This window comes from Prunus dulcis, chromosome 6 (genome assembly GCF_902201215.1).
Source record: "Prunus dulcis chromosome 6, ALMONDv2, whole genome shotgun sequence".
In the NCBI taxonomy this organism is placed as follows: domain Eukaryota; kingdom Viridiplantae; phylum Streptophyta; class Magnoliopsida; order Rosales; family Rosaceae; genus Prunus; species Prunus dulcis.
The window spans coordinates 8031194-8042175 of NC_047655.1; the positions used below are offsets into that span (position 1 = coordinate 8031194).

General features: G+C 36.2%; 2 protein-coding genes across 2 annotated transcripts; one reads left to right on the plus strand and one right to left on the minus strand.

Moving 5' to 3' along the window:
* Positions 1-477: 477 nt before the first annotated feature.
* Positions 478-1515, minus strand: LOC117630200 (zinc finger MYM-type protein 1-like). The gene is made up of 2 exons (XM_034362942.1): positions 1290-1515; positions 478-1202 (listed from the first exon to the last, which is right to left on the minus strand). Exons 1-2 carry the CDS (start codon positions 1513-1515, stop codon positions 478-480), a joined length of 951 nt encoding a protein of 316 aa, XP_034218833.1.
* Positions 1516-8867: 7352 nt separating this feature from the next.
* On the plus strand, positions 8868-10976 carry LOC117632350 (protein NUCLEAR FUSION DEFECTIVE 4-like). The gene has a single exon (XM_034365797.1). It carries the CDS (start codon positions 9109-9111, stop codon positions 10840-10842), a length of 1734 nt encoding a protein of 577 aa, XP_034221688.1. The 5' UTR covers positions 8868-9108; the 3' UTR covers positions 10843-10976.
* Positions 10977-10982: the final 6 nt, after the last annotated feature.

A 10982-nucleotide genomic window follows, 5' to 3' on the forward strand; every position in this document is an offset into this window, starting at 1 on the left:
ACTTCCATTCATAATTCATAACAAAACCAATAATACAAGTTACAATTGTCCACGACGAGTTTTCATATTCTAAAAACGTTGCATTATAATTTCGTTATCAATACAAGCAAAAACATCTCTCTCAATGTAAACAATCAAGCTATCATTCAACCATTGATCTCCCATTATGTTGCGAAGTGGATTTTTAATAATATTCATGGCGGAAAATGCCCTCTCCACTGATGCAGTTGCAACCGGTGAAACCAAAGGCAATGTAAGAAGCAAATACACAAAATGAAATATTTCATGCATTCATTTCTCCACCATTTTTTCCGCAAGACTACTAATCCCTTCCAATTGAGAAAAATCACTACTCGAACGCATATGATGAACATAACACCAAGTTGATCTTCAAGCATCAATAAGTCTCTATCCGAAAAATCATAAGGATAAAATTGAGCAAGACGAACTAGCTTTCGTTTGTCAAAAGCTACAAAGTTATTTGTCGGACTCAAGCATGAAGCGATCATTTAATTCCACAAGTTGCCCATCAATTACATGAATAAAGATCTCCACACGATAACGATGATAATTTGTCTTCATTGGAGCATTACGCCGTGATCTCCCTGGAATTACATATTCCTCATCCATGGTAGGAACCGTAATATCATGTTTGTAACAAAACGAAGATGCTTGCTCAACCAATTCTTCAAACTCATTATCCCTCATCAACTGCAGGTTTTCCTTGCATGTTTTCACTAAATTCATTGCACTCACAATGTCTTGATCTTTCTTTTGCAATGCTAGAGACAAAGTGTTTGTTATTCCCAATATAGCTTTCATTACAAATAAGTGAAACACAAACTCAAAAGATTGTATTTCTCTCCATAACTTATAGGCTTCACCCGAACTATCATTAGGATTATCATCAACAATCATTTGAAGCACATTCACCATAGATGGGAACATAGAAATGATACTAATCAACGTACCATAATGTGAGTTCCATCGTGTATCGCCGGCACGTTTGAGAGTCCTTTCTTGATTTAAGCCCCGCCCTGTTATAAGACAATCATCTTCAAAAGCTCTCACAAGCTCTTCTTGGTATTGTGCTCTAAGTGCATCGCGACGCTTACAAGATGCTCCAACAACATTAACCAAACTATTAGCCGTTGTGAAAAAAAAGTTGACATCAATGTTTTTCTTTGCTACCGCAACAAGAGCTAGTTGAAGTTGATGAGCAAAGCAATGAACATAAAATGCACAAGGTTGTTCTCTCAAAATCTTTGTCTTAAGGCCATTGAACTCACCTCTCATGTTGCTAGCTCCATCATAACCTTGTCCTCGTAGCTTGGAAAAGCTCAAATTCGCGGAAGAAAAGAATTCATCAATTGCTTCCTTTAGTGAACTTGAAGTAGTGTCGGTTACATGTTGAACCCCCACAAACCTTTCAATTATTTGTCCTTTGTCATTCACATAACGCAACACCATCGCCATTTGCTCTTTTATTGAAACATCACGTGCTTCATCCACCATTATTGAAAAATATCTATCTTTTACATCACTCAAGATAAGATCAATAACCCACTCTCAATATTCAATATACTCCCTAAACCCATATAAATCAATATTCAATATACCAAATTATCATATCAAATAGCAATCAATATTTAATATACCCAATCAATTCATATTATCAATCAAACATAAACTCAATCAATCTACATTAATATGATTATCACTATGATTCATATCCATAAATTTAATTACATAAAAAAAAAATATCAACATGAATCATATCCATAAATTTCAAGCATAAACTCAATCAAGCATAAACTCAATCAATCAATATGATTCATATCCATAAATTTCATTACATAAAAAAAAAAAACAAATCAATATCAACAATATAATTTTTATCACTATAATTATTAATTTCAGATTTTCCATGCTTACTTACTTGTAGTTTAAAAAATGGGCGGCGGACGGCGGTAGAAGGTGGTGGTGATCGGCACTGGGCCACCGGTGAAGAGTTGATGGAGGTTGTCCAAGGTTGGGAGGTTGGGAGGTTAGGGTTTGAGAGGATGGGAAGAGAGGGGCTGCTGTGGAATTGGGAATGAAGGAGAAAATGAATCTGTGCTGTGCAGAGTGCTGTGCGTGTGTGTGTTGTTCTGTTTTTTTTTTTTTTTAAAACCTGGCCCAAAACGACGTCGTTTTGAGGCCAGGTCAATTAAAAAAAATTTTGACTGCGCCTTGACCAAACGACGTCGTTTGGCAAGGCAGGTTTTAAAAAAAATTACGCGCGGCGCAGCTGCAAGGGGCATTTCGTCGAGCACATTGTGTGCATACAAGGGGGCTTCCAGCCTGGGTCCAAGGGGGCTTCCATGGACTCCGTTGCCAATTTTCCAGACTTCCAAGGGATCGTCCGACCCCTCTTGTCCCAACATGGATCCGCCCCTGTGGCGGACTGAATTTTATTTTTGTGGGGGTGCATTTAAGCAACAATAATTGACGAGACCACATTTATCCTTTATTTTATTTTATTGAAGGATATAATCTAAACACATATATATTAATAATGAGACAAACTCACAAAGAAAATGTATAAAAACAAGAAAAATTATTAATATACTAAAAAACATCTAAAAACAACTGAAGATAAAATTATTATAATACTAAAAAGATTATGTTTTTAAAAAAAACCTTCATGTGCTACTAAGTGTGTTTTTTGGCTGATTCTTTGTTTCTATTAACTAGGCAAAAGAATTACTTTTAGTACCTATCATTTGCCACTTTTATTAATTTTGTCTCTATAGAACTACTAAAAATATCCCTGATACACCATAATACTTGTAGCATTATTTTATAGTTGATTTTCAGCTTTATTTTTTTAGTAGTGTTTATAAATCTTTGACTTTTCATATGGATTTATGCTTTTACTAAAACTGTTGACACTTTTTTTGCAATTCCAAGTTCTTGCAATTCCGAAATACAGTTTCTTTCATCTTTATTTTCAATAAATCTTTTATAATATTTTATTTGTTCTCCAAATCATAATATTATGTTGGTAAGACACTTTTTTAAGGAACAGTTGCTGAAAATATTGGGTACAGGGATCTGTTGGCAAAAATTAACGTGGAAATGGTAGAGGATGCAGCACGAACTGCAAATGCAGATGAATTTATTATAAATCTCCTAGATGGATACAAAACCAACATAAGACCAAGAGACTCAAGTTTGAGTGGAGGTCAGAAGCACGTAGGAGCACGCAGTTTCACCATGTATAGAAGCTTATATGCAAAATTAAAGACTAATTGGATTCTAAAGTATACATAATAGATTGAAACCTTGATGTTATTTACTCACATCAAGAAACAACAAGAAGCCCTCCAATCAATATGCAGAACTAGTCAACATTGACAACAGCCAAGTCAAAAGCACAATTCTAAAAGTTGTCCGGTAGATGTGTCACCGAACTGAAGTCTGCTTTTTAAGTTGTCTAATCCAAGTTGCCAAGAAATAGTTCTGAGAAGAAAGAAGGAAGGCTTCATCTGCTCCAAGCCATTCTGACTTGCAGATCACAAAGATGGGCACCAAGTAATCTCTTGATTAGGGTTGAATATGGTTAGTAAGGTGTACTTATTAAAATTATATTTGTTTCACAATTTCATATATCCTTTTTGGTCATTTTATATTAGGGTAAATTAGTAATTCAATATATACTTTTATAGTAGGGTGTACTCAGTTAATTTTAGAGTTTGTTTAGCAGCATTCTTTTTTTTCTGTAATTTTCAGTTCTGAACAATTCAAGGATACCCGTCAATTTCTTTCAAATTTCCCTTAAACTTTCGTTACTAATTGTTGGTTTGGTTTGATTTTTTTTCTTCCCAATTGAACTCGTAATCACTTTTGACAGCATTCTGATCGAAAGAAACTCGGAAAAATCAACTAGGTCGGACCTGAATTCAACTGGGCCTAACCAAAATAAAAAATTGGAATACGTGGCTGAAAAAATAAAATAAATTAGAAGACCAAGAAAACATAAGAAAGAAAGCTATTCGTTCAGGCTTTGGTAGATTGAGGGATATCTTGGCCTGGTTGTTTGGTTTTTTGGGCCTTTAGCCCACAGAGTTCAAAAACAAAAAGAGTTAGTCTACAACACCCAACAATTTTATTCGGACACCCAATCCCATAGACAACATGATACAACTCAAGTGGTGGTACCTAATTTGAATTATAGGTTGAATCGTGCTATGCTCAGGTTCTAACGTTTTGCACGAGAGATGAGGATTTGGAAGTGGAGGAATAATGGCACTGGTAATGTGCTCATTTCGTTACACTTGAATTTAATCTTCTTATCCGTATATTAGAGTAATTTAAAATATTGCTTTTCATTAAAACAGAATTTTGAATGTATTATATTCAAAATCGCCCTCATATTTATGTGAGTTAAATATACGATTTATATTTAAAATTTTATTTGTAAATATAAAAATATTTAAATGTGAGTGACTTCTATCTCAATTTTTACTTACAAATATGGAAATCTGAGAAATAGAGAATCTTCTATCAGTGAGTTAATAAGGGAACTGCACCTACACATTTAGCCGGTGAAGGATAAAAACCCGTGACAAATTATTCGTAAGATATGTTATAAAAGTACACACTCTTCCTGATATGATTCATTTTTTCATGGTTTTCTCTTCTTTTGTCTGTCACGAGAATTGGCTATGATTTGATGGTCTTGTGACCTATGTATGAAAACACGGCGAAAAGACACAACATCAAATCCTAGAAACGGTAGAGTTGAGAAAATTCTCAAAGTTTTATTGATAACTAAATGATAATGATTATGACATTCAAGTTGTTTATATATAGGGAGATTCACTATTATACCCAATATGGGGGCCCAAATTATAAAAATACCCTATATAAAATGGACTTTAGAAACACACCCAAAGCCCATTGACAACATAACAAAAAAGCTTTTAACTTCTTATAAATTACAAAACTGCCATCAATTTCTTAAAACAAGCCCAACCCCAAAATCTTATAAAAATACCCAAAGCACTCAATAGGGCATCAAAGTAATTTAATAATCAATATTAAATTCAATAAGGCTAGCTACTATTTTTTAGGTTTTTTTTGGGTTTGTTTATAGGAATTCAATTGTGTAGGGTTTATTTATAATATTAGTGCTAGAAATGGGTATATCACTAAATATCTCTTATATATATTGCGTGTTTAGTGTTTTGAGGTCATTTGTAATGTTAAAATTTGTGTTTTGAGATTTAAATTCTCTATAAAAAATAAAATAAAATACAATTTTAACATTGCAAATGACTTCAAAACACTAAACACGCATTATATAGTCTTATTCATCTAGTTGTTCCTTTTCGAAATAACATATTATGGAATCGGACACCTCCCAACTTCAAAAAATTCAAAATCTATTTTTCTTAGATGGACCCTGGTTGAATGAACTAATGCGCAAGGTGTCCTACCAATGGACCATGGTTGTGAACGGCATATGAACCCTCATCAATATCATAAAAACTTTTTGAGCATGTGTCCAGGCCTTGTGTTGTAATGCCAATTATCCTCAAAATCCCTCGAGTGGAGATATTTTTTCCAAGTCAACTAGACAATGGCATGATTGTTGTAAAGTCAACAATGTGGATCCCAAAATGGCAAGCCCCACTACCCAATTGATTGAAGAATATTAATGATGTTTGTTTGCCAATTATTTAAGTGAAGCCAAATACTTGTGAAGTGAACAGCCAATGTCTTTGGCCTAGAAATAGATACCTCCATCAGGAGAAGATGACGCTTAGAGAAAAGGAAGAGAAAGAAGAAAGAGGGTGAGTGAGTGGAGAGGAAAGAGAGCAGAGAGAAATTCTCCAAGAGAGAAAATTCAGTGAGCCACACATATTGTAAACACTAAAGTTGTAGCCCTATTATTTTATATAGTGGAAAAGTTACTGCTGCTGCTCTCCGAGGACGTAGGCATAGCCGAACCTCGTTAAATGTTGTGTCTCATCTACTTTACATGCAGCTCAATATTCGCACATATTCCAGTTCATTTTATAACAAACATAGAAAATATAAGTAAAAGATTCAAATCTAAAGAGACAGAGTGGTAAAATGGTACATACTATAAACTCAACACTTTCAAGTTCCTCAAGCTTGGGTTGGAAACTTGATCACTTTGGGCACTCATTATTTGCAGAAGATTCCTATACCCAGAAATGAAAGACTTTTATGGTGGTGGGAAAAGGCATATGCAGGAATTGTGGCCCTTAGAGCGTTTTCAGCAGTTTGCCCCTTGTCATGGCAAGAGGAGACCTAGGGTAGCTACTATTCACTTGAATAGTGGCTGCCCTAGCCCCCCAGCCAAATATGTTTCCAGCAGTTGCTCTTTGCCATGGCAAATACTATTCATTTTTTTGGTTTTTTCACAACTTTTTTTTACTTAAACAATATTTTCGGATAATATTTTTGGGTTCTTACGTGTCAATACTATTCATATTGGATAATATTTTTGGATATGATTTTATTTTATTAGTTGTATTGGTTGGTATTTATAGGAAAAAAAAAGTATGGGGATTTGGTGTTAAAAGTGAAGAGTATTGGTTGGTATTTATAGACACTGGCGGACCCAGAATTTTTGTAGCGAAGGTGCAATATTGACTAAGTATGAAAAATAATTTTTCGGAATAATCATTTTCTCAAGATAATTTTTGGCGGCTTTTATTCCTTACACATCAAATAAGAAAACTTGATTTTATGGAATTTTAATATGAAGTATATATTGACTTAATGAGCCATCATTTTTAGCCAAAATCGTATTTTGCACTAAAACCAATTTTTCATATGTTGATTTGGTGGGAATTTGATTTTCTAGTATTTTTATTTGAATCCAAATGGGGGGTACTTCCTTATTTACATTGTAAACTTAAGTAAATGGAGTAATATAAAAATAAATGAAAGTAAAAGGACAAAGACATTTACTTAAATGTTGAAAATGGAAATAAGGTATAGAGAAAAAAAAATCAGTAATTTTTTTGGTATTTTTTAAAAATTTTATCTATTTTTTTATTGCACAAACATTGGCTTTACCGTTGGAATGCTGGAAAAAATATGATCGGAGAGACTAGCGCGCGCCACATGGACGATTTAAAAAAATTTGGACGCAGGGTTGACGTCGACGTGACGTCAGCACGCTGACATCAGCCTTGCTCTCGAGCCAGCACTCGGGCCAGCCTTGTCCTCGGGGCAGTCCAGTCTGTTGGGTCCCACCATCTGCCCGGGCTTGCTTTTATTGCTGGAAACCACTTTTTTGCCCAAACCCCCCCAGCTCGAGTCCAGCCTTAGCTGCTAGAAATGCTCTTAGGGTCACATTAATCGGTGGGTATTTTGCCTTTTTCAACATGGATTTGATGATAAAGCTACAAATATATCAATTTTGTCATAATTGGATTGCTTACTATAATTATCCTTTGGCCCCCAAACCGCCCTCCATGATGCCATCCTTAACCTTTGCTTATGTTAACTATCAGTGAAAATTGGCTGGTAGTCTATTTGTTTTATTATATATATTTTTTTGGTAGCAAAGTTGCATGTGTTGTTTACAATATCACCATCACACGTCATTGATGATGTTCTTCAATATGACAAGATTAGGGCATCATGCATGCTATAAGATTTTTTGTTGCTTGTGCCTATATGGGATCAGTTTTTTTTTTTTTTTTTTTTGGATAAGAAAAAATGAAGTTACAAACAGAAATCACGTGGGCACGCAGACCCAAACAGGTCGAAGAAGAAAGGAACTGAACAATTCAAAGGCAATCTTGATTCCCACAGCTTAGAGGAGTGGAGCCCATGGCCCAGATTTGCAACAGCATCCGCCGTGAAGTTCGCCTCGCGATAGATATGATTAAAGGATAGATGACCACAAAAAGAACTGAGGAGCTTAATATCATGAATCAAGATGCAAATACTCCAAGGTGGATCCGCTTCCTGTTTAACACAATCAATGATGAGCTTTGAATCCCCTTCCACAAGGATATTCCGCCAACCTCTATGGATCGCATAAGCAAGGCCATCACGAAGAGCCAAACATTCAGCTACTGAAATATATGGGATCAGTTGGTCAGAGACAGAAGTATAAGAAAGAAAAGAACTTTGATTTAAGGTGTGAGAATTTTGTGACAAAACTTACGTTGATAGAATTGGATATGATATGAAGGCCTTGACTTGCATATTAGTAGTTTCAGATTTGAATATAGTTTGTGTGTGTGAAAAATCCCATTCCTCCTGTCGTTTCTACTATCACTTGTGGTTAAAAAAAAAAAAAAAAATTGGATATGAGGAGGCACTTTACCCAGAAGCAAGAAAAGAAAGGGTGGCATGTATACATGATTTAAAAGTGACAATTTTGTAAGAAAGCTTCTATTGACGATTCGAATATGAAAAGTGCACTCATATAGGCGTCTAAGTGAAGATTTATGATCCGTGATTGCGGAAAGGGCTGCAAAAGTGGGTCCTACTCATTTCTTTTAGAGAAAAAAAGTAAATTTAAGTTTCAGTCATAAAAAAACTTTTAATTTAAGAAAAGATCAAATTTTTTTCCAAAAAAATAGAAAAACCTCTCAACTTTTAAACTAAAAACATACAAATATAAAAAATTTCTTAAAAAATTCAAAGATAAATAAAGACAGTTTTGTTCATTTTGACTTCTTTTCGCCTTTTTCAATCTCTCCAGAGCAAAAAAATCAAGTATCTGGTTTTTTAGACCACAAGTCAATGCAGCAGTCAACCCAAATACTCAAGGCCAACTAGTTCACACTAATCAAGGCATTTAAAGTTGTTTAAAAGAAGACACTTTCATTGAACTCACCCACTTGATCCATCACTCATCACTGGGCTTATTTATATGCCATCCCTTTGGCCTTTAGCGGCACTTGTATTTTTCTCCAACTCATTAAATCCAACATGAATCTCTTCCAAAATCTGAATCAAAACCAATCCAAACCCATCCTCAAATTTTCTTCTCTCAGATCTCTAGCCACTCTCACTTAATTCCCTTTGAACTCAAGCCTGATCAAAGAAAGAGCACCACAACCAGCCATGGCCAAAATGGGCGGTTCCAAAGCCAGTAATGGCAGCAGAAAAAACAGTGAACTGCTTCCTTTTGCAGTCCACGTGGTTCAAGGCAGATGGTTCTCTGTGTTTGCCTCCTTTCTCATCATGGCTGGAGCTGGTGCTACTTACCTCTTTGGTGTCTACTCCAAGCAGATCAAGTCCTCTCTTGGCTATGACCAAACAACCCTCAACTTGCTAGGGTTCTTCAAAGACCTTGGTGCAAATGTTGGTGTCCTCTCAGGCCTTATTGGTGAAGTCACCCCAACCTGGTTTGTGCTCCTAATTGGCTCAGCCATGAATTTTGCAGGCTACTTCATGATTTGGCTGGCTGTGACTGCCAAAATTCCCAAGCCAAAAGTTTGGCACATGTGCCTTTACATTTGCATTGGGGCCAACTCTCAAAACTTTGCAAACACAGGAGCTCTTGTCACTTGTGTCAAGAATTTCCCAGCTAGCAGAGGTGTTATGCTTGGTCTGTTAAAGGGTTTTACTGGGCTTAGTGGAGCCATATTTACTCAAATTTACTTGGCTGTCTATGGAAACAATTCAAAATCCATGATTCTTCTCATTGCTTGGCTTCCTGCTGCTCTATCAGTAGTTTTTGTTTACACCATTAGACCCATGAAGCTTGTTAGGCAACCCAATGAGCTCAGAGTCTTTTACCATTTCCTCTATGTCTCAATTGCCCTTGCACTTTTCCTCATGGCTATGATTATAGTTCAAAAGCAAGTTTCTTTCTCCCAAGCTGCCTATGCTGGAAGTGTCACTGTGGTTTGTGTGTTCCTCTTTGTCCCTCTTGGCATTGCCATTAGAGAGGAGCTGCTCCTCTGGAACCTCAAGAAACAACCTGGTGATCCTCCAACTGAGTTGACCATTGAGAAAGCACCACAAACAATTGAAGCGAAAGAAGATGCATTGCCATCAAATTCCTCAAAAGAGCAAAAACAGGACACAAAGAAATCTTGTTTTGCTGACATATTCAACAAGCCAGAAAGAGGAGAAGACTACGCCATTTTACAAGCATTACTAAGTGTCGACATGCTCATTTTGTTCATTGCGACGCTATGCGGACTCGGGTCAAGTTTGACAGCAGTAGACAATTTGGGGCAAATTGGTGAGTCTCTGGGATATCCAACCAAAACAATAAGCTCTTTTGTGTCATTAGTTAGTATATGGAACTACTTTGGGAGAGTCTTTTCTGGGTTTGTCTCTGAAAGCCTATTGGTAAAGTGGAAAGTCCCCAGACCCCTCATGATGACCTTTGTTCTTCTTCTATCATGTGCTGGCCATCTCCTCATTGCCTTTCCAGCCCCTGGTTCAGTTTATGTGGCATCCGTGATCATTGGGTTTTCTTTCGGTGCCCAACTTCCGTTGCTTTTCGCCATCATTTCCGAACTCTTTGGCCTCAAGTACTACTCTACATTGTTCAATTGTGGACAACTAGCAAGTCCCCTTGGCTCCTATATACTGAATGTGAAGGTCACTGGAATGCTCTATGACAGAGAGGCATTGAAAGAGCTAGCAAAGAAAGGGATGGCTAGGTCTTCGGTGAAGGAGCTAATTTGCCTCGGGAGCCAATGCTATAGGTTGGCTTTCACAATTTTAGCTTCAATCACATTCTTTGGTGCTCTTGTTTCACTGGTTTTGGTGATCAGGACCCGAGAGTTCTACAAAGGTGATATATACAAGAAGTTCACAGAAGACGCAGAAGATGCATAGATTTAATTTAATTTAATTTTATGGAAAGACTATATATTCAAATGTAAGTTTGATCTATTATGAACTCAGAATTGTGGGATCAGAGATTCTTCTATCAGTTAGTTCACAAATGAACTGCAGTAAAAACTTCTGGAACCTTT